Below are 24,556 nucleotides of genomic sequence, written 5' to 3' on the forward strand. Positions count from 1 at the left end.
GTTTATCAAAGAATCATATTTTTGCTGTCTGCAGTATCTGTACAGAGATAGGTACCTGTCAATATGAGACACTGCCATCCCTTCAAATTCATCATTTTACTTTTAATTGTATTCAAAACATAAAATTTTTCCTTGAAGAAACAAGGATACATATTCACAATGACATCTATTAATAAAGAGCTAAGAGCTATCTCATTTTATTCAGTTCAAATCAAGACAACCTCACTTCTTTCCCAGCTATACCAGTTTTATACTGCACAGTTTTACTGTTAGAATAATTCTTTAGACAATTATTTCTCATCTAGGTGAGAGACTGTAATCAGATTCTCCATGTACTTAGGGGTTTTGGTAGGATAACTACAACTAATAAATATCTCCAAATTTCCAAAACACTGTAGTTTGTCAGTGAGGGTAAGACACCTTGTTTAGGGTGTGATTCCTGACAAAACATAGAATTGTCAAACTGTTCCTTGGAAAACAATGAATTCAAATAGGAAGTAAGAAAATTTGCTTCCTTCTAGAAAGCCAACTGCTCAGAAGAAGTATTTCTAACTCAAACTGAACAAGATAGTCTCATATTCCTACCTTTATCTACATTTCTGTACTATATTTAATATCTTTTTGGGTTTCTATATATACTTGATACAGTTATAATTAGTTAATATATTATACTTATATCTACATAAATACACGTGACTTATCTATATAATATACTAAAGCACAGCAACTTGAACTTAGCAGAAGTTCACCACACCACAACCCATAAATAATGGCTTGTTGAATGAAAGGAACTTTTCCCTGAGTATTATTTCTAGGTTGTATGTTCTTTTATTCTTTGAAGCATGGATCTTGTATTCATTACAGATGTAAGTTTTCAGATGCTCTTAACAAGAACAGCACCCACGTCTCCATTTAAGCAGTAATGGAGTTTGTACTTGAGTAACCTGAGGTGAAACAACCTTTTCTCACTGACATTGTGTGTTACCACAACCAATAATAGGTTATAGTATTATATGAATAAAAATAAATGATGTCTTTTATGTTATGTATGTGCATGAAGCATTTGACAATGCAGTGATAAATGAAATCTTCTATCTAGATGAAGCAAGGCCAAGTTGTTAACTACACCTCTCAACTGAAGTACCTTTTCCAGACTCATCTGAGGTCTTAAAAAGCTGCAATGTTCTCTTTCCCATAGTAGAATAGAATTCATAGTAATTTTGCTGTGCTACAGGGCTACTGAGAAAAAAGCTAAAGGTATATAAAAAGCCTTGTATGTTGGAAGAAAAGCAATTCACACAACTTCTGCTGTGGTGTAAAGTTCTAGTCTAAGTAACAGTGAAAAAAACAACAGAATTTTGAAATTCAAGTATATGTCCAATTCTACAGAAAGCCTGGATCCTTCCTAAAGTCTGACTTTATTTTACTGCATCACACTACTAATACCACCCACTTCCAATTGCTCTCCATGCAATCCAGCCCTTCCAGTTCTGGTTGATAGGAACTTCTCACTGAATCATCTCTTGTTCTGATCTCCACACTCTGAAAAGTATAAGCCTTGACTTTTATCAATTATTGCTCCAGAAAAACAAGACATACATGACTAATCCAACCATTTGAACATCAAGATGAGACCATTCATGTTCTACCATTGCTTTGACCTGGCAGAGATTTTCTCTGCTCTTCAAGGGTTCAGGGTAACTTAGTTTAGAGGGAAACACACAAGCCTCCAGTTTCCCACAGAAAAAATTATCTGGTGCCTCCCCTGCTTTTCCCTGAGCACACTGCATTTCAGAATTTTAAATCTCAATATACATGTTGTACTTCTTTTCCTTTTGTCCAGAATTGTGGTAAAGATCACTCTAAAGATCTAAAGATCACTAAAGATTTATTGATTTATTCAATGCTCTGCAATATAGTCTGCAATTCTGCCCATTGTACACCTCTGAAAGTTTCTTATGTAAGTTATCTTATGCTTACAGCCCTTAAACTGCCAGTATTCACACCGATGAAGATCTAAAATCACGGAACTATAGAATCATTTACCCTGGAAAAGACCTCTTCAAACATCAAGTCCAACTGTTAATCCAGCACTGCTAAATCAACCACTAAACCAAGTCCATAAGTGCCACATCTACCACATCTTTTAAAGATGGCTAGGGATGGTGAGTCCACCACTCCCCTGGGCAGCCCATTCCAATGCCAGCCAACACTTCCAGTGAAGAAATTTTTCCTAATATCCAATCTAAACCTCCCCAGGCACAACTTGAGGCCATTTCCTGTCATCCTGTCACTTGCTGCTCAAGAGAAGAGACTGACACCCACCTTACTACAACCTCCTCCTGTTAGGTAGCTATATAGAGCAATAAGGTCCCCTCTGAGCCTTTCTGTCTCCAGGCTAAACACCTCCAGCTTCCTCAGCTGCTCTTCATCACACTGATGCTCCACCCTTCCTCAGCTCCACCATGCTTTTCTGGATACACTCCAGCACCTCAATGTCTCTCTTGTAGTGAGCAGCCCTAAACTGAACACATTGTTTGAGGTGCAGCCTTACCAGTGCTGGGTACAGGGGGATAGTCATCGCCCTAGTCCTGCTGGCCACACTATTTCTGACACAAGCCAGGAATGCCACAGGCCTTCTTGACCACTTTGGCAGACTGCTAGCTCATGTTCAGACAGCTATCAATTGGCACCCCCAGGTCCTTTTAAACTTAAAGCTGGCAGCTTTCCAGCCACTTTTCCCCAAGGCTGTAGCCCTGCACACGGTTGTGGTGTTCTCCAGAGTTGAAACTGCCACTTAAAAAATACTGGCTACAGCTGAAGGATTGCTTAGTTTCCTCTTACACTCCTGGAGAACTCTGAACCACCTTGCCTGCATAGGGCCACAGCTCCAAATCTGATCACACCTTGTCTCACTGCTGGAGGTTTTGCTTTCCAGGAACAGTGGGCCAGCATTCAGCACCAGCCTTCTGGCACCATGCTGCAGGTGTACAATTCATAGCCAAGAATTCAGTCACAAACATCTTCTATTAGATGTTAAGTAACTGAGGTAAAAAGCTTTCACTTTTCATAAGAGATGAGTTAAATTGCTAACAAACAAAAGAGAGAGCAAGCACACTGAAGCAAGGCCAATGCTTCAGTCCAGGACAGCACTAGAGGCGTAGGACTTTCATACCGCTTCAACAGATATAGTTGGACAGAATTTCAGACTATATATTTAAGATCTTGATATTTTCAAATATTATACAGCTATTCAAACAACCTCTTTTTAAAAAAAAACTCTCAGAAAGGCTTATCAGCACCATAAGGTGTGCATGCAGATGTGAATACTGTTGACCCCAGCACATGACTTGTCATTTGGTTAATGCTGTGTAAGATTTGGACATAAACTAGTGGTGCTTGTTTTCAGATCTCATGGTCAACCTATTAGATAGATGTCCACCCAGACACAGGAATAAATGTGAATTGGAAGCTAGCTAATACACACTGAAGAGAATCTTAGATTCCAAAGAAATAAACCAAAAATCAGAAAACCACACCCACAGCATCCAACTCTGTCCTCCCTCCCGTGACAGACCACCCCATCTCATGCCACTAAACAATTTACTTCCCCCCAAAGGGATATTAGAACTCGTAGAACTTGGTCCATCTCACAGAAAAACTTCCACTTGTCCATGCAGTATTTTCAAGAAACAACACCAGTTGCTTCTATATAAATACCTCCTGTAGATAACATATCCTCAACGCTTACCTCAAGGGTAAGTTATGCAAAGGTATTTGCACTTGATTGCTTAAAAATATAAAGTGGAAACAGATGACAACATCATGTCATTCCACTCAAATAGTCACACAATACTGAAACATTTCTGAGTCTCTCTTCACCACATACCAGCCTAGAATAAATATACAGAAAGGATTAAAGAATGAAAAAAGTCACGAGTTGACTGGATGAGCATATGAAGTTCTATATGATATGCCTTTTTCATTCCTAATTTAATCCAGTATTTTTGAATGTAAGATAAAAAGAGAGGAGAAAGAGATGTAACATTCAGATCCCTAGCTGGTTGTATTTTCAAAAGTAAAAATTAATGACATCTGATAAACTCAGAAAATTCGGATTTACATTGTTTTCTTAAATCATTGCCACTGTGAACGTATTTGGAGATAGGAGCAGATCCATTTCTAGCAGCATGCTTTTCTTAATGGAAATTTCAAACTGCTGCTTTATTTTGTAGAAGACAGACCTTACCAGTTCTCATCTCACCAAGTGTACTGTAGAAAACTGTAATAAAAAGAAGCTATCTTTTTTAAAATTAATCGTTGCGTCATACACAGAGCAACAGTTTCCATAGTTTACAGGAAGCAGTCACCCTTCTGAAATACTAGTTCAAAGACTTTGAAATTATTAATCAATAAGCACTGTCTGCCCACTTTACTAAAAACACTGCAATTTCTGTGGACTCTGTAAGGACAGAGCTGAGTCATGTCAGCAGAAAGTTGGTTGGGCTGGATCCCAGACATGCAGAGAAGGGCTGCCCCACCTCACCTCGCCTCACCAGCATGGCATGTTCCTGACCACTGTCTCGCAGCCACTCTTATTGTACCTGCACTCCCCTCTCCCCAACAGACTAATTGCACTCTGGGCCACAGCAGTATTTCAAGAGGTTCTTTCAAGCTTTGTAGAGCTTAAAAGTTAAGTCGAAGGGGGTTTCTATGCTTATTAGTGGATCTGATTAATATGCTCTTTTATACTGTATTAGGGAAGGCAATCAGTACTGTTGTAGTCAAATTCTACTTAGAGTGTATTTCTGAGAAAGTAATTGAAAATAAAACCCATTTCGTAATTCAAATATTAAAGCAGAGAAGTAGCAATCATAAGCAATGACAGTATTTCCCTCCAACTCATACTTTTCTTTAGTGGGTACTTATGCTCCTTATCAAGCAAGTATAGAATTTCCCTCAGAGTAAGTTCAGAGCCATTTTAAATGCTGATGATGGAGAGCAGTATTTCATATATGACACTTTATAGCAAACTTCTGTTAGAAACTACATTGTTATTGCTTCTGTTGAGTTTAATTCTACCGGAAACTGACAGGAAACACTTCAGAAGCTACGCCAGTGCACTTATATTTGTCAGGTTGCTAAATAGTAAACAGAGGATAAAAATTAAATTAATTATAGATTAAAATTCATATTTATATTTCTCTTTGTAGTTTACTAAAAATTTAAACACTATTTTTTCTCAGGACAAAAATTAAAATACATTTAGACTTAAAAATGTAATGTTTATTACTCATTAAATTTAGAAGAATGTCATTTTTGGAGAGCAATCTGAATTTTAGAGCCAAGAGCCACATGACCAAACATCCAGTATGTTTCTGAGACCATGATTTGCAATTATTTCTTTGTGAATTCTAGAAGTTAAATAGTCTATCTCTTACTTTATATGTTCTGTCTATTTTTATTTCATAGATGCAAAGGTAAAATTGAGGCTTCTGTTAAGTTCGAGAATTCTGCAAATATGAACATATTATCTCAGATAAAAAAAGTGCCATTAATAATTTGTTAATCACATCACCATTTACTCCATAAATTACTTCCTAAGTAATCTAATGGGAAATGGTGAAAGGTTCAATTTAATGACAGGCAAAAGAATGTCACTTGAGTTTATAGATCTAAAGACTGTATTATCTATCCATAAAAGAAGTTGAAATTATTATTTTCTTGACAATTGCAGAGGTTTTGCAGACATTATGCCTATCACTGGCAGGTGCTGGGCTGTGGTCAGGAAATGTTGCAATTATTTTATCACACCAAAAACCTATTTTTACATACTCAGGTTTACATTGGAGGGCCATTTTTATGGGAAATTCATTCACATCCTGGTGACCTTAAATAAGGGCCACTACATCTCTTTGTAAAGCCATACACTGAAGGAGAAATTTCAACCTTCCCCTTTCTGGAACCGGCTTTTTTTCTACTCAGCTGGCACAGGTCTCAGATGCAATGTGACTCTATCAGCACAGAAGAAAATGCAGAGTGCAAAACCCACTGAAGAAACATGATGGTGACCAACGTATGTAAAAACCTCTTTTTCTTGCCAAAAAAGAAAAGGTCAGGCTAATCTAGGTAACTGAACTTCAGCCTAATCCCATGTCTACTGTCTACTGTCCCAGTTCTACTCACTTCAGGCTATATCTATTGCACTGATTTTCACTGAGCTGGTACGGAGGAATGTGAATACCAGTGAACCAAATAGCACAATCTGTTTTGGTTTTTTCCATTAATAATCTGTTCATAGCTTCCTTAAACACTTACTCAACCAGTTAATGTAAGTTTAGGGTTCTTCTATAAATTTGGCTAATCTATAGCACTGCTGTTTTACTGCAACATCACTGCTTGCATATTCAGCTCTAAAGGCAATGACTGTCCTTGAAGAACTTCAGTATTTTTCTAAATTGTATGAACACTGATGTTTCACTAAAAAAAAAAAGTCTTAAGTATTGCACACACAAGGAAGCAATTCAATACAGCCTGACAATTACAATAACTTTCAAAGCAAGGAGGTTTGTTCTCGATGGTTCCCCACAAAGCTTACACAAATCAAGACAATCACAAAAAATGACAAAGAATTTGTTCAGCAAGGATACTGACTCCTTTGTACACTGCTCTAGGAATTAAAAATTACAGTCAATGTGAATGGAGCACAATTTCCCTATGTAGTTTATTTACAGTGAAGGGATAATAACCAATTTGACCAAAAACCATTTTGTTCACTAATGACTATTAATAAAATCATGTAAAGAACACATCATTATTGAAACAATAATACGATTAAAATGAAAGCGCGTGTTTTGAAAACTTTGGGGTTTTTTCTCAAGGTTTTGGGGTTTTTTTTGCAGATATTTCTACTAATGAATCAAAATCTAATATTCAGATAGTACAGCATTTAATAGTCCTCTGGAGGTCTATTGTTCCTACTGCAAACAGAATTGGAGCTGATAATTTAACTTCAACATGGTTTTCTTTGGCTTGCTTGTTTGGGATTAAAGTGGTTATCCTGAATTTAACTGACAAGCAGAAATTCTCTCTTTTCTTTTTGTTAGGAAAATTACAAATCTTTTCCAAGCATAGGTCCTTCACTATAGAACTGATCTTAACTTGGAAAATAAGCAGTGTGGAGAAATGGAATATACATTTTAAAATAGATTAAATGACATTGTATAAGAACATGTGTTTCAAGTAATGGTGCCACCTTCAAAGCACAAAATAAATAAGAATAAATGAAATTAAATACCTTGATGCGATTTTAATTATCCATTGATAAAGCATTAGCCATAGCTGACTCCTACCTAGCATCACTGTATGTACTCTTCGCATTGCTCTTAACAGTGTTACATACAAAGAAGCTCAGCTGGGGAAAATATAAAACTAAATAAAAAAATCCAAACAAACAAATTAATAAAACCAGCCCTTATTCTCTCTGCTCCTCCCACCCAAAAAAACCACCTCAAAACAAAACACAAACCCTCAAAAAAAAACAACCATAGGAAAAAGCGTAAGAAAGTAGGAGAGGCTTGAAGACAAAAGAAATAGTTAGTCTTTGCAGGTATAAATCTCCTTACATCAGGTGGTAAAGTACCCACATACATGGACACCCAATTACATAATGATGCTGAAGAATAACTTATACAATTTACTGTGCTGTCATATGAGAGCTCATGCTTGGGAGTTAAAACACCAGATGATCGCAATCTGTTTCATACATAGAAAAAATACCCCTCGTCAAAACCCCACTGAGCAGCATATACTGAACAGCAGACCTAGTACAATCATGTGACTTCAAGATGAGTTTTTCTCATTCTTCTCAATCTAACATTTGAAAAGTTAATGCCTAATATGCTGTTTCCAGTTTTGTATAGCAGAAAAAGTCCACACACAAATTCAGCCTCATTCATAACCTCTGGACCAATTAGTTTTCAATCTGCTCCTGGCAGCATTCATATGACAATCACTGCTCAAGGTCACAAAACATTATCCATCAACTTTCCAGGTTAATTGTAACAATTCTAATTCTTCACAAGGGAGCATAACTCTTTAGCATGCTCTTAGAATTGCTGTCTGCCCAGAAAACATTGCCTTGGGAACACCATCCATATATGTTTCATTACCTCACTCTATAGCAAAGTGGTTTTGAATTATTCCCTTCTGAGTATGAGGTCTGTTTATAGAACCATGGAATTTTCTTACGCAAATAAGCTTTTGTTCCAGAATCATGGAATGGGTAAGGTTAGAAGGGAGTGGATCATCTGGTCCAACTTCCCTGCTCAAGCAAGGTCATCCAGAGAGCATGGCACAGGATTGCATCCAGGCAGTTCTTGAATATCTCCAGTGAGGGAGACTCCACAACCTCTTCAAGCAACCTGTTCCAGTGCAAGCAGGAGAGAAGTCCTGTCTCACATTCAGATTAAAATTGCTGTGCATCAGTTTCTGCTCATTGCCTCTTGTCCTATTGTTTGACACTGAGCAGAAATTGGTTCCATGCTCTTAACACCCTCCCTTCAGATACTTAGATATATTGATGAGATCCCCTCTCAGTCATTTCTCCTCAAGGATGAAAAGGCCCAGCTCCCACAGCCTTTCGTGTTAAGAGAGATTCTCCAGTCCCTTAATCATCTTCATAACCCACCACTGGAACCATTCCAGGACCTCCTTGTCTTGAAATGAGGAGCCCAGGGCTGGACACAGCACTCCAGATGTGCTTCACCAGGGCTGAGCAGAGGGGCAGGGTCACCAACCTTGACCTGCTGGCAATGCTCTCCTTAGTGCACCACAGGACACAATTGGCCTTCTTGCCCACAGGGCACACTCATGGACACTTTGTTGTCCACCAGGTCCTTTTCCACAGAGCTGCTTTCCTGCAGGTCAGTCCTCGGCCTGTACTGGTGCATGAGGTCCAGGTCCTTCTGGAGGGATGCACAGCACTCTGGGGTACTGGCCACTTCTCCCATCTTTGTGTCATCAGCAAACTTGCTGAGGGGCCATCTGCCCCTCTGCCCAAGTCATTGATGAGTAAGTTAAACAATACTGGGACTAGTATTGAACCTTGGAGGACACCACTAGTGGTGGACCTCCAACTAGACCCTGTGCCACTGATTACAGTTGTCTGGGATTGAGGTGAGGCTGACTTGTAGGTAGTTCCCTGGGTCCTCCTTCTTTCCCTTTCTTGAAGACCAGGGTGACAGTGTTTTTTTTCTAGTTCTCAGGAAGCTCTACTGATCACCAAGACCTTTCAAAGATATTTGTGAACAGCCTAGCTATGGTGTCTGCCAACTCACTCAGCACTTGTGAACACATCCTGTCAGGGCCCATGTAGTAGTGGATGTCAGGTTTGTCCAAGTATTCTCTAACCCAATTGTCCTTGAACAAGGAAATCTCTTCTTTCTGACCTTCTTTTACCCTGGGCACCTGGGACAGAGACTCCTGAGATCTAGCCATGTCAGTGAAGACCGATGCAAAGAAGACGCTCAGTAACTCTGCCTCTTCTGTGCCCTCAGCTACAAGGGCCCCCCTCCATTTAATAATAGGCCACATGATCCTCCTTTTGTTATGGATGCATTTGAATAAGCCTTTCTTGTTGTCCTTGACATACTTGCCCAGATTTAATTCCAGATGGGCCTTGGCCTTCCTTGTTTCACTTCTACTTACTCTGATAACCTCTCTATATGCATTCCAAGTGACCTGACCCTGCTTCCATCTCCTGTGTATCTCCTGCTTATGTTTGACAGGACTCTTCACTGCTTTGCCTGACTCCTTTCTCATTGGGATGCATCATTCTTGAGCCTGGAGAAAATGGTCCTTGAATATCAACCAGTCTCTTGGACCCCTCTTCCCTGCAGGGCCTATTTGCATGGGATTTTTCCAAGAGATCCCTAAAGAGGCTAATGTTAACTCGCCTGAAGATCATGGTTGTAATGTTACTTGCTGCCTTGCTTCCTCTTTGTCCAGTACTGAACTCCACAATCACATGATCCCTGCTGCCAAGGCTGCTCCCAACCTTCACATCTCCAACAAGGCTTTCCATTTGTTAGTATGAGGTCAAGCAACATGCTACGCCTTGGGGAATCCTCTACTACCTGTTTCAGAAAGTTGTCATCAGTGCTTTCCAGGAACCTCCTGGACTGTTTGTGCTTCACTGTGTTGTTTCTCCAGCAGATGTCAAGGCAGTTAAAGTCCCTCATAAGAACCAGTGCTGTGACTTTGAGGCTACTTCAAGTTGCCTGTAGAAGACCTCATCCATTTCCACCTCCTGATCAGGTGGCCTGTAGCAAACACCCACAATAGTGCCACCCTTACTATTATCCCCTTTTATCCTGACCCATAAGCTCTCAACTTACTCCTCATCCACCTCAAGTCAGAGCTGAATACATTCCAAGTCTTGCCTCACACAGGGCAACTCTGACACCAGCAAGCCCTTCCTCGTGTACCTCTCCTATAGAGTGTGTAGCCCTCCATGACAACGTTCCAGTCATGCGAGCTATCCCACATCATCTCCATAAGCACACTGAGATCAATATTGCAATTGATATTGATCAAGAAGAGATCAATTTTGCTGATCATCAAAATTATTTTAGGTGATTCTTATATCATTAATACTCAGGGACATAAAGTTTCCAGCATCAACACATGGTAAATCAGTGAGATTTCTATTGTGTAACACTAACTTCTTTTACCAACTTACTCGGGTCTTCATCGAGTAACTTGGTTTGGTAAAATAAAATCATAAACAAAAGTGAATTTCTTGCAGGTTCTGTATAAAACAAACTCTGAACTCAACACCATGCAATCCTCCTGTGGAATGACTCATTTTTTTGCTTGTAAGACTGCAATGGAACAAAAGCAATGCTGAGGCTGGAGAAGTAAAAGAAACAAGTAAAGAAAACAGCTCAATTACAGAAAACCGTCACTCTGCAGTGCAACTAACTTCACAGAGATTTCTTCTGCATGTGACTACCACTGTAAGTCCTTCTACCACCAGTCATGCTGCACCAGCAGCTGCCAATACCAAAGAGAATATAATGAAAAGAACAGAAATGATCAGTGGGGCAAAAGGCATACCCCTGAGGTCCTCTGATGGCACCACCTTCTCTTCAAATGTGTCCCAAAAATGGAATAAATAACTCAGCCACAAGCTTCCACAGAAGACCAATGTCTTTAGCAACATTTAGAACAACAGGTGACTTTTCCGAAGTGATAAAAAGTGCTGCACCTACACCTAGTTGCACAGTGACACCAAGTCATTCCATCTACACCAAGTCATCTACACTACTCTTGGGGCTTCAGTGCTTCCCAGTGATAACTCTTCAACCAAACCCACCCTGTTGTTCCCCATCAGTGTCACTCTGACATCACCCATGGTGAAGCAGGACAGTCCTACCCCATATTTCAACCCCATTCAGCAGACAAAAAAGCTGAACCATAATTCCAGCAATCCTTCTACTGCATCACTTAATACAAAAGATGTCAATGAAGGTAAGGATCTAACTAAAGTCCAACTGGTTTAATAAAATTATAATGCTGAAATAAAACCTTTTTCTAAATTGAACTGGAGGCTTTATGAGACATGTGAACTTACAACTGACCTAGTACAGACTAAAACTAAAACTCACCCAAAATAAAACATATCTTTTTCAAATTATTTACTCTTTAATTCATTATTTAACACTTCCCAGAGTGAGAGAAGCTAGTGACAGGTACTGCCTATTTACACTGGAGTAGACCTTCCAAGCAGATGTGTAGAAATTAGATTTAAAACATACAGCATGTCAACTTATTAAAGTTCAGAAACTTTTGTGACCAAAGATGACTTCTTACAAACACTTCCAAAGGAATTACTCATTGTACATTTAATTACCAAGTTGAGTATGCGTGGGAAAACAACGGCACATAAAACTGTCATGGCACTTTTCTATCCTGCTATTCTGAATCAGGTCTTCAAGAAAAGAACAGGAAAGATTAGAAGGCACAGTAATTTTTTGCATTAATTAGCTTTCAAGCTTTTAACACAGGACTGAAAGTACGGTTTGTACTAAGAACTGAAGGATTATCAGACTTTCATGTTTCCCATCATAGTTAATACATAGCTAATAATTACAATGTACCTGATTTTTAGATAACACTGATTGAAAAGGAAAGAGGCTTGCAGAGCAAGTTCAGTTCCAAGAAAAACGGAATACCTTGAAGAAAAGTTCTATGAAATTTGAGGAAAATCTTGAAGAAATGCATTTATTCTGCTAACTGAACAGGTGCAAGAAGCATTACTGAATTTTTAACCTAGCACACACAAAAATTGAAATTCAGAGGCTGCAATTTTAACTGCTGGCTTAAATGCTTACAAATAATTGCATTCAAAGAATGATTACTGCTTATTTATTTAATTAAAAAATAGTGGTTGATTCAATAACTAAACCTGAAACCTATTTATTTGACTTAAAACTCATTTAGCTGCCTTTATATTTTTCCTAAACCCCCATTATCCCTCCAAACCTCAAGGATGGAGATGTCTGTTTTCTTTCATAAAGGCAGAAAGTTTCTGCAGAGAGGCTGGTTTAGTCATAGTTTGCAAAAGTGTTTCAGATCCTTGGTGAAATGTCTCACTCACTGGTTTTATAGATTTCTTATTCCCATTCAAATGTTTCATCTTTGTTCCTTTTTCCCCCAGACAAAAACAACAAAGAAGGAGTAATAGTTGGCATCATTGTAGGAGCCATTTTGGGATCTGCATTAATTGGCCTTGTTGGATATTTTATATGTGCTAAGGTCTGAGCCATTTTCCCACAGATGGCTTTATGATGATACAAGGAGTGACCCAGGTAAGAAACAGTACAAGTGTTTTGCATAAGAATATTTCTTATTTCTGCGCAGGGCTGGTTAAATGGTCTGGTCTTACTGAATTATTAGGACATCATTGACTCCAGTCAAACTAGTTTTCAACTGACATTAATTTATTATTTTTAAATTTTAGTTCAAGCAATATGCCTCTTAACTCTATATCTTCTCCTTACAAGCTATTTTTTTAACCTCTGAAATATCAGGAAAATAATACCTAGTATTGGTGAACCTGTTCAAAGGATTGTGGGCAAGTTCAGAACTATAGCTAAAAAACTCTCCCAAACCTTGATTAACTGAAAAAAAGCTAGACTCTTTAGTCATCCAGTGTCAATTACCGAACTAAGGATGAAGCTATATCGGTAGAAGTAAAAATACTTTTAAGAGGTTTAAAAAGATGATTGCTTTTGTCTTCTCCATGAGTATGTAAAAACTTGCATTGAAGTGCAATCATACTCCAAACATCTATATTATGTTCCCAGACCTTATTTTTAAATGTTCAAACAAATACTGAGAGGCTAAACACACCTTTTTTCTCATAGAAAATAAAATCAAAATAAATTCTGGCAATATGCCCTTTCCAGCTTAAATGCAAGAGCTGAAAGCTGCCAGTAAATCAGATTAGGAAGTAGCTTTGAAAGTTGACCACCCATGTGGGTGCTGAATGGGTGTTGCTGGGAGGACATGAGTTATCTTCAGAAAATCATGCATCAGGGCCCTCATATTTTGCTCTCTCTTATGTCAGAAAGTGGTTAACTGGACTTACATGTGAGGGACTGCTGAATTAAACCATGAGGTAGCCAGTGTATAGGGATACAAATCTTTCAAGCAATATATAAAAAAATCATTACAATATTCTTTCAGTTCTTCACTTAGACAACTCTCTTGGACCATACGATATGAAGTGCATCAGATGTGCATTTCAGAAGTGCATCAGATGACAAAACCAGCACAGCAGACAAGACAGAGGAAGACAATGCAGGGTGCCCATCTGATGGCATTCCAATGGCTGACATCACACCATACCACCCTGCATTGTAATACTTGCTTCAGATTATATTCTTGCCTGTTATCTACACCCTTTCATTTTTTCGAAAACAACCTGGCAGTTGTTACCTTACAGCCATTACTGTGTAAACAATGTCTTGAAAAGTAAGGAAAATCACAAGGTACACCAATATACAACATGCAGGGTTCAGTAGCAGAGCATCACACCTCTACTTTGTAATTGAATGATTAACCTATGGTTTTCCTGGACGGCTTTTATACTTGCTTTTTTAGAAATAATATCGAGAAATAGCACCCAGGTAAGATTCTGCTTTGTGTAACTTTGGTCAACAATGTAACAGAGAAAAATTTGACTAGAATTGCAAAGATATTTTAGTATCAATACAAAAAAAAAATCCTCAGCTTAACTACTTTGAAGTGAAACTATTCAATCAAAATATACTTTATCTGATAAATGACTCAGGTAATTATTTTCCCAAATTTACATTTGTACCTTCTTCAGTGAATATGACAAGATTGATTAGATTTACTTGGATTATTTAATTTGGATTACTTGAAGTTTGTTGGGGAGAATGGAATTACTGAGTAATACAAATTACATCTAACCTTTGACTAGATGACACAGAATTCAAATCACTATCAATGGGAAGGAAGATGACAAGCTTCTATTCCTCTGTCAAACTGATCTGTTTGAATTGCAGGCTAGATCTGTAGAAATTATTTAAAATGTGTCAGTACAGATTAGATAGAAGAAATACTTAACATGAGAGGAAAGGAATTATCTCTGATACACATACAGGTATCCTGAAAAGCATGGTCCAGTTCTGTCCAGCTAAAGAGTAAAATTATGGCAGTATAATGCAAATAATTGCATAGTTTATCCGTTTGCAATTACTAGACATGTCTATATAGAAAGAAAGAAACAAAGAATATGTAAAAGAAACAATTGTAAAGTCATAGAATAAACAAAATAAAGTGCAGAGAAAACTACACATGTGGGATATGGTCTTGTCATTATGCTCTGCTAAAACACTGTAATTATTGTGGAGACTGTGGATCATGTTGATGGAATGGAGTTATCTCACTAACTGTCTGTGAATGTTGCAATGAGGTTTTATTTGATATGTGAGTAAATTACATGCACATACACCTCAGAGAGAAACTATGTCAGTCACACTGAATATGGGCAAAACAGGTATTTAGAATTTAAAATATTAAAGATTTGAGTCCATATATGCAGTTTCGCCATTCTTTTGGAGTTCAGTCATAAAAACAGCATATGTCACATCAATACCAGAACCTCATTTCTAACATTGTATCCAGCACGTTTGGTAGCAGACTGAAAATCTGAGACATTCACTTAAATTACATGGGAATATTACTCTGGATGCTTGATATGAAGAAAAATGTAATGCTCAGCTTTCACCTTCCTTAGCCCATACAATGCCATCTTTCCTGTAGTAAAGCAGTGTCATATAAGCAAATTCCTCCTTACACTTGAACCTTGGCCTCAGCTGAAAACGGAAAGAGTTCTCTTGAAGGAGAACTTTTAAGACAGAGATGAAGAGATGCTAAGAAGCTACCTGTGTCGTCCGCACTGGTAACCATATAATTAAATGCACTATATTTTAGGAATTTTTTAAAGTAATAATTAATATTTGCAAGGCAGAAATAATAAAATTAGGAGTAAATGAAGACATAGCACTGAGGCAAGTAATCAAAGTGTGCCTGTTAGTTATAGCATGTTAATTTTTAACAATACAATCATAATTTTCACATGTATGGGGATGTGCTTCTGTTTTCCATGTAACTATTTGATGTTTTGCTGTTGTTTGTATGCTTTTACTTCCTCTTACCATGCCAGCCTCCAAAATTTGTGACATTTGTTCCTCCTTCACTTTAAGTTAGAATCATTAATACTTTTTCATACACATTACATAAATAGAGCTGTTGTTTACCATTTCATTCAAAATTGTAAAACTCTGGCTTGAATGATGACAGCTGCATGTATGTGAACTAGTGTAATTTTCTCAGGGTTTACACTGACAAACATGTACATTGGTAGAATCAATTATCTCTTGTTCCATTCTTCTTCCCTATTTCCCAGCAGCAAAATCCTATTAGCTGCAGTGAAAGCTAATTCTACCAAGTATTGCATGCTGAAACCATTAAATCTGTCTTTTATGGCACTATTACACTGACCTTTTACAAGAGGCAAGACTGTTCTTGGTAACTCCTGTTCAACAGTGACCTCTGTGGATTATCCCCCTGCTTGACTTTGAGCCCCGCAACGTGATGTGTGCGTGATGTCAGTGTGAACATAACGAGAGATTCAAATTAAGAATTTGAATGTAAATACCTTAACTGCAGTAAGCACTTAACATCAAACCTTTCCTATACTTTCCTCTAATTAGCTCCCATAAAACCATTCTCACTTATTCTATAAGAATCCTCTATAAGATGTGATTTTTATATTGGGTCAAGATCAGTAAATTAACCTTCATGTCTGCCTCTAAAAGGATTTTGGCCTGAATAATATAAAATTCAGGCTTAAAGACATTTAAGACCCTAAAGACAGTGATTACATTAGCCATAAAAGACGTTACTCATCAATGGCATAGAAATTTAAGTTAATGAAAACAAAAAAAATTAATTTATGTGGCAAAATCATAATCCTTCTTTAACTTTTATCAAGCGCTATAAACTCCCTTTATTAAGTAATCATATAAAATAGACAGGTGAACTAAAAATAAAAAAAAACCCAAACAAGTAAAAATGTACTTACCCCAGATTGCCATGAAAATTGCAAAGAAGACAGTCCCTCCATTATCAAACAAATGTGTAACCTGAATAAAAAATATAAATACATCAGGAAAAAATAACACTGCCACCTCATCTTTTGCCCCAGACAATCCCAGAGTACATAACTGGTGGTGGAAACTAAAGGCTAAGCATTCTACTAAGTAATCCTACTAGCACGTTTCTTCTACCAAGGTTTGTCAATGTCACACTCTGACTTCCAGTACAATTTGAAATCTGCTGTTCCAGAGTATCACTTCATGCACTATCAGTCATTTTCTTTCACAGACACTGAGCTGTTTTGTCCATGTCCAGACAAGCTAAAATTTCATGCAGAATTCTTGTCATATGGTAGGTCAAACTTAATCTCAATCATTTCTATTTTAAGTTTTCTATGAGCTCAAAAAAACTCTTAACTTTTCTCCCTCTACATACTTAATGTTTCTATTGATTCCATTTTGTTCTTCTACCTAGGTATTTAGCAGCTTCTCTGCAGGTAAAAATAGCATGTATTCCTTTTTATCCAGACATGTCAGCCTCTCAAATTGTTGTCATATTCTCCTTCTTAAAAGGCTTGTGCACCTAAACTCCAACAAACATTAAATAGTTTCTAAATATCACTTCCCAGAAGTCTCCATAATTCTAAACTGTGAAGTTAATTTCTTCTCATGAATGCTCTTCTCTTAAGTTAGATTAACCCCTTATCTTACTCTTTGTTATAAGATTTTTTGGTCAGAACAGCTATTCAGCTGCAAAGCCTAAGGCTTACTGATTGAAAGTAATTTTTAAAATATAAAGTACTTATTTATTTATATTTAGTTACATTTATTTGTTCATGCTTACTGAAAATAAGTATTGATTGAAAATTAGGTTTTGCATGCCTTTTAAACATCTGAGTGGGTGAATTTGATGTCTCACTTATGAAAACACCACGATTTATATTACAAAAATATGAAATTTCTAATATTCAAGCCATAATATGAAACAGTACTTAGGAAGCTTGTAAGTTCAATGTCCTTTCAGTAGATTTAAGGTTGCCAATTTATAGCAATGTAATTTATCCAGGGATAATAGGCCTACATTTCTTCTAAAAAAAGGTGGTTTAAGATGTTGTTGGCAATTACTAAGCAGTGCAGAGGCTTCAAATTCCTATTTGAAAAAAAAAAAAAAAAGCACAAATCACTATGAAATACTAGAGCAAATCAACTTATCAACAGGCCTATATTAAAAGAGGACCTGAAGAGAGAGAGAAAAGGAATGAAAAAGTACCTCTGATATGTATTGTCCTAAACCATACAGAAAATTAATGGTGATTTCCCACTCTTTGAAACAAGAAGAGAATGTCTTGAGATGGAATATTATTGAAAAGACTTTCCTTTCATTGATGTTGACTCTCTTGCTGGCTTAAGAACCAATTTTTAAGCTTTTGCCATGAAAATAAACCTGTCCTTATGCCAATGGAAGGGTGCAGGTAACCAGACTGTGTTTTGCTGTACTGTGACCTTCTCTTATACCTGAAGTTACACTAGCCAACAGGAATGTTCTGTACAGGTGTGCCAGGATTTGGGGGCTGACAGCCTGCCTCAGGCAAGTTACCTAATCTGCTCCTGCGAGAGCTGCATGCTGCAAGGGCAACTCATACTGAAGACAGATTTTCATTCTTCTAGAAAAGGCTGGCGTTACTACTTCTGCCTCAGAAATCAAGAAAACTAACTCATGAATGCAGAAAAAGTTACTAGAAACAGTGTTTCTTTCCTATATTTTATTTCTTATTAAGTAAAATTATTATAATATTGTGAGAATTTAATTAAAAACACATCTTATCTGTATGTCAGTTATGGGTTTATTTGCTTTTTTTTTAAGGTTCTTAAATGGAATTGACTATTTGGTATTGGAGATCAATAAATCCAGTATGTTCCATGCCAGGATCATATAGTAGGATCAACTGTCAATCAAATACGTTTTTGCTTTTTTTTTCCCTTTTGCTTCCATAAAGGAAAACACAAACATAATGGGTATGAGACTGAAAATCTGAGAGGTGAACAAAAGCAGCACAATATATCTGATGAATATTATTGGTTTTGAATGTAGATCTGTGTGAAGATGTGATCTTGGATATTCTGCTCAGGAAAGAGTGCATCTTTTCAAGAAAAACCAAAATGAACTAACCAACCAAGCAAACCTAACCCAGCAAAATGAATGTTGCTATGAGTAGAAAATAACTACTTGGCTCCTGATTCGGCATTGTCTTCACACAGAGTGTTTGGGTGAAAGTCTTATAGCACCACACTCAAAATTAAGACTTGATTCTCTTAAAGGCTAAATGCATAGTCTGAGACTCTGTTGATCAAGAAGGTCTCTAAGCAGAAACAAAATATTGTAAGACTCTGTCCTGCTTAGTCCACATATCTGACTGATGTTGTCATCATCAGGTAAGACTTCAGGCACTTCAAATCCACCTTGAATCAACACCCTGCCCCAAGTCAAGGCCAAAGTGTGATAGGTGCAGGACCAGCCCCAAGACCATGCGAATCACCACGGATCAAAGAGTCCATTTAATGTGGACGAAAATGACAGCCTGATCATTCAGTCCTTCAACTACTATAAAGGTATTACCTGCCTTTCCCTTAAATTATAAACATCACTTCAGTGCAGCATTTGTAAACGGGAGTGGGACAGGATGAAAGAAATGTGCAGGAACAATAAGGAAAAAGGCATCTTCTGTCTTTTGTCTCTAGCTTTACGAAACTTTGGCAGAAAAAGCATTTGAAGGATATGATTTTTTCCAGCAATTATTTGTTCTGTCCAAAGTGATCCTCTGCAGGGAAACTTGGCAGATACTTAAGGAAGAGCCCCTGACAGCATGTTTAATAACCTGAAACACGAGCACAGGCCTTACATAAATGAGGCAGGTCCCAGGACATAAGCAGATTTGGGGAGATGAACATCACTTAGAGGAACTCACTGTTCCTAATTAACTCAATGTTTATGTACTCTACAATGAGCTACTTGAATGAGCAAAGATTAAAACACATATTCCAGAATAAGGGTGCTGATACCTGAAATTAATCATGAATAGCTTCCCTTGCTTATTAGCTCATTGGTTATGTACAAGGTAGCCAGAGAAGTAAATTATGTTCCCATAATGACAAAACCAGAGGAAAATGCTGACAATGCCATTTTCTTTTCCAGAGAGCAGATCCTATGCCTTATTTTTAAATATGTTAGTTCTACTTACTTATGGCACTAACAGTGTTTCAGAAAATACAAAGGACCATTTCATTTGAAATTGTTTTCTAAAATTACAGTTTGTTTTCATTGACTAATTTGGGTGCAAACACAGTGGAAATGCTTACACATGTTTAGGTATTTGCTGCTCAAACTGAGCAACATAGTGGTAATCAGCAGAATCACAATCCCTGCTAGAAACCCGGCAGTTCATAGCAAGAGGTAATGAGTGAAGCTGTTGTGAACTTTTCTTTAGAGACATCACAGTGATTTAAGGCATTGCATTATAACCTTTAGAAAAAACTTCATAAAGCTATTTTTTGTTTTTTATTTCTCTTTGCCATTTGAGTGACCAGATGGTAATCCTATTCCCTCCCAAAGAGAATTTTATCTCTCCCCCAGCTGGGGGAGATCCAGAAAAGACAAATCTTGAAAGGAGACAATTTTTGTTTGTTTTCTGTGTTCTAATCCAAAAATAGAAAATTAAATTTGTAAATGGTAAACATAAATAATTTAAAAAAATATTTTCACAGATAGGTTTGAAATGCTGAGTTTCACTCAGCATTGGTCCTATCTATAAGAAATTTTGACATCTAACACAAAATTGATTCTCTCTTTGACACTGCCGCAGTTTTGTTGCAATGCCATGGAAAGAGACAATCACATTTTATAAATACAGGCTTCTGAGAAAGATTTATTTTATGGGATAAAGAATACCAAGATAAAAGCCAAGGCTGCTTTTCCAGCATTATGAACATACCACACATCAAAATATATTGCTCACTTGCAAACACTGCATCTATGCAGAGATCCTTGTGATTATTTAAGTTTGAAAAACAGCTTCTTGTAGCAAAATATTTAATTGTATAAAATCTTTGCATTAGTTTGACAGAGCAAAGCAGGAGCAAAAATTCAAATACAAAGCAAGAAAGGGGAACAGTGTAAGAAGACAGTTAAAAGGAAAGTAGGAAAAACATTACAAAGAGTTTTATTATTAAGTCCTCACAGGGGACTCAATAAGTTGATGAAAATAATAATATATTAATAAGGAAATGCTCAAAGAAAGCAATTTTTTAAAAACCCCAGATCATTTCAGAGCATTCTCTTATTAGAAAGATGAATTACAAAGGCTGAAAATAACATCTGTAGAGAAATAACATGTTTTTTAGGAAGCTTGGTTGAAACAAGGGCAGCCATTATACAATCAAAATTATCTTGATAGCGATAGTACAATAATTACCTTGGCATATATGCAGCTTTCGTTGAGTTTTTGTAGTGTGCAATTGCGTTCACACATAGGGCACATAATGGTTTCATTTGCCTCGCAGATTTCTTTGCTTTAGTATGAAAGAGGAAAATAAAGGTTATAAAAACACTTCTAGCATTCCCAAGATTTTCTGAGGTTATGCCATTTGTGTTCTCTGTTTGTTAACAGTGCCTACACCACAAAACTGGACAAATAAAATAAATTAAAAGTGAATATTTGGCTTGAAAAGCCTAATCCTAAATCAGGAACCTGAATACTATGGGCCACAGAGTAGCATACAATATTTTTGGGCACCATATTACACTTCTCACACTAGCAAATTCTCTCCCAAATATCACAAACAGAAAAAAAAAAATTGCTCACTACCCTTCAAATGCATTTACAGCCTATTTTTCTAAATTATGCAGAAGATACCAAACATTAAGAGGACAGACAACACTGGTATACCTACATTGACTTCAATCAAATGGCACCATTTATATCAGCTGAAGGTCTGTTCCACAGGATGATATGTATACACACTTAGATCAGCCACATGTAAAAACCCACTAAAGGGGATTTCTTGCAGTAGTATTTCAAGTATTTGCATTTTTATTTTCTACAGAAGAACTTATGTATAGGACTAATATAAAACCTCCACTTTAATATCCTATTTTGGGGGTCAATATCTTCAATCCACATTCTGATGTTTAAGAATTCTAAGATTTAAGAAGATGAAGTCACTGTTTTCACTGGGACCATTCGTATTCAAAGCATAGTACATAACTAAGTGTCTCAACAAAGGTAAAAAAGAACTAACAGAAGTGCAAAAATGAATTTTTAAGCAAATTTTAACTGCAGTTAAAACTGCAGCTTCCCAAAGAACCTCAGCAAGCACCTTTCCCTACCCTTTAGCAATGATGACATGCCTGAAATGATCCTGACACACTAGGGAAGTAGCAGTATAAAACAAATGCCAGGAAATCCTAACTAATTTGTTTTAATAAACATGGCACTTTCATCTCTCCTCCTCATAAAGGCTGTATTTACACTTCTGATACTGTTTGGAAGATTATGCTTATTTCCAAATGAGTGCATCTATTAAATACTTTCTGGCATAACAGTAAATATCAATAAAAGATTAAATATAAGTATTAATCATTGGTCATATTTCACATAACACGAGAATCACCAATTCACTGAATGTGAACCTGACAAAGAAATTGTCCTGAGAAACTGTTAAGCCAGAATGAGCACACCCAGACATTTCAGAGTTGCAGAGTAAATGAAATTTTAGTGTGTGTCACATCAGAGAATTTTCTTGCTTACATTTTCATTCAAATTATTAAGTGCAAAAAATCACATTTTAATCCTATGTTATAATGGTTTGGCAATAACGGAAACTGCTATCAAATATAAGGCCAAAATGTACTGTACTTTGAATTTAAATTCAAGACGGTAAATACTACTTTTTCTATATTATATATCCTGAGTTAAAGTGTTGCTTTGTTTTTAATAACACATGAAGTTTCACAAAATTATACTGACAGTAATAGGTCACATGCTTTCACACTACTTTGCAAAAGCAGTAACATTTGTAACACAAGTGTTTGTGACAAGTGCTATGTTAATTGTTACTGCAACTCAAATCTTCAGTATAAGAGCAATATAAGTTGCTTTGTACTGTTTTCACCTATATATCTGAAATCTGACTAAAGCACATGGTGCAAAGACAGCTCAAGATATGCTGAGTTCATGCCTGGCATTTCTGTTTGACTGACAATAAAGGAACAATTTATAACACTGATAATTAACGATATCTATAAACACATTCAAAACCAAACTCTTTCAAACCATCAGATTTACTTTTATAGAGACTAACCAACTTGACATCTAACTTGAGAGTAAAGATAGGTAAGAGATATTGCATCTAATTTGTTCAAAGAACCCAAGCGACAGGACTGCTGTAGGACTACTTAAGCCCTTCTGCTTGACTATAACTTCATATTTCCTCCAGTTTAGCTCAAGGAGGGCACTTGGATCAAAATCTTTTTAAAAGTGTATGAAACAACAAATACAAGTTCACGTTCCCCATTTTTGTTTCTGCATGTCCAAGTACTATGAATATAACCCAAATGTCCTGGGAGCTCCTATGGAGATTCTTCAACAGAAATTCTCTGATTTTTCTCTTGGTTACCTTCTTTTCGCAATGGAATCCTGCAATGAGCTGCCAAGTATATAAACTTAGTACCCTGGAGGACCTCATTGCTGCCTTATGGCAACCGCAATATTACTAAGCTTGATTCCAAACCCACGCAAGACAAAGAATATCTTCCATTGCAATGTCCATTTCAGTTAACACTGCCGATCTTATGCAACTATTTTGTGACAGGAAAGAGAAATGGGTAGAATGGAGGAACTTCTGCTTCTAAACATGGGACAGACATGCATATTTTCTTATCATAGTGTCTAGTCTCTGACACCACAGTGTGTGTTCAGGGTTTTTGTCTTCCCATCTAATGTTCCTCTTTACTGTACAATACATTCAAATCATCAAATTATTCAATCAGACCTGAAAGTTTGCTGCTTCCCTGATACTAACTGAGCAAAGAAGAGAGACACTATGACAAGAGGCAAAAGTCAGTATGAGAGGGGGATATTTGCTCCCTTTTGGTGGTATCCTTCCTTCTTTTCCATTTCCAACTTGCCCATGGCAGCCAGAGATGAACTACAGAGAGAATCTTTCCTTTACATAGAGGGCATAGACTTATGGCCCTGTGCTGAGCTGAGATGGACTTCTGACACAAGCTAATATATATATATACACAAAACGTGTAATATATATTTATCTAATATTTTAATATGTATATATAAAGAGCAAACTGCTAGCAGACCCTGAGCATGGAGCAGAGGCAGGCACTTGGACAAGTTGTAAACAAGACAAACCAGTTCTTAGATGTGATAGCATTCTGCATAACCCTCGAATAATTGCTGCACAAAACCTATGGTTGGCATGGTAAGTAACGTTTGGTTCTATGGCAACACATACTCCTGTATTTGCTTATTACTTCTCTGCTGAAACTGTGATGGATATCTGGAAAAAAAAAGAAAACGATCGTTTCCTGCCTGCAGCCGCTAGAGGGAGGCTGACGGCAACTTCCTGCACCTGGGAGGTGAAGGCATATCACTGAGCAAAGCATCCTTCTGCAAAACTGATTTCATCATTTGCTAAGTTCAGATTCTGTAGTACACAAGACAGATAAAAAAATAGAGCTTTTTGACAGAACTTATCATACTTAAATCAACTCTTCCTAACATCCACAGATTCCTCATAACAAGTGTAATAAAGCCGTTTCACAGGAAACAGTGTTCACCTAATAATATTGA

General features: G+C 37.1%; 1 protein-coding gene across 4 annotated transcripts in view; it reads right to left on the reverse strand.

Annotated features, from left to right (window-relative positions):
• Positions 1 to 24,556, reverse strand: part of ANO3 (anoctamin 3) — a 198,434-nt gene that overhangs the window by 17,509 nt on the left and 156,369 nt on the right. For all 4 annotated transcript variants that reach the window (XM_042035651.1, XM_042035650.1, XM_042035652.1 and 1 more), the window contains 2 exons: positions 21,164 to 21,260; positions 16,682 to 16,742 (listed from right to left, as the gene is read on the reverse strand). In XM_042035651.1, the coding sequence (XP_041891585.1) occupies positions 16,682 to 16,742; positions 21,164 to 21,260 (158 nt within the window). The remainder of the gene's footprint in view (positions 1 to 16,681; positions 16,743 to 21,163; positions 21,261 to 24,556) is intronic.

This window comes from Corvus kubaryi, unplaced genomic scaffold (genome assembly GCF_017639235.1).
Source record: "Corvus kubaryi isolate FWS band 111438036 unplaced genomic scaffold, C.kubaryi_AGA036_p1.0 37384, whole genome shotgun sequence".
Classification (NCBI taxonomy): Eukaryota; Metazoa; Chordata; class Aves; order Passeriformes; family Corvidae; genus Corvus; species Corvus kubaryi.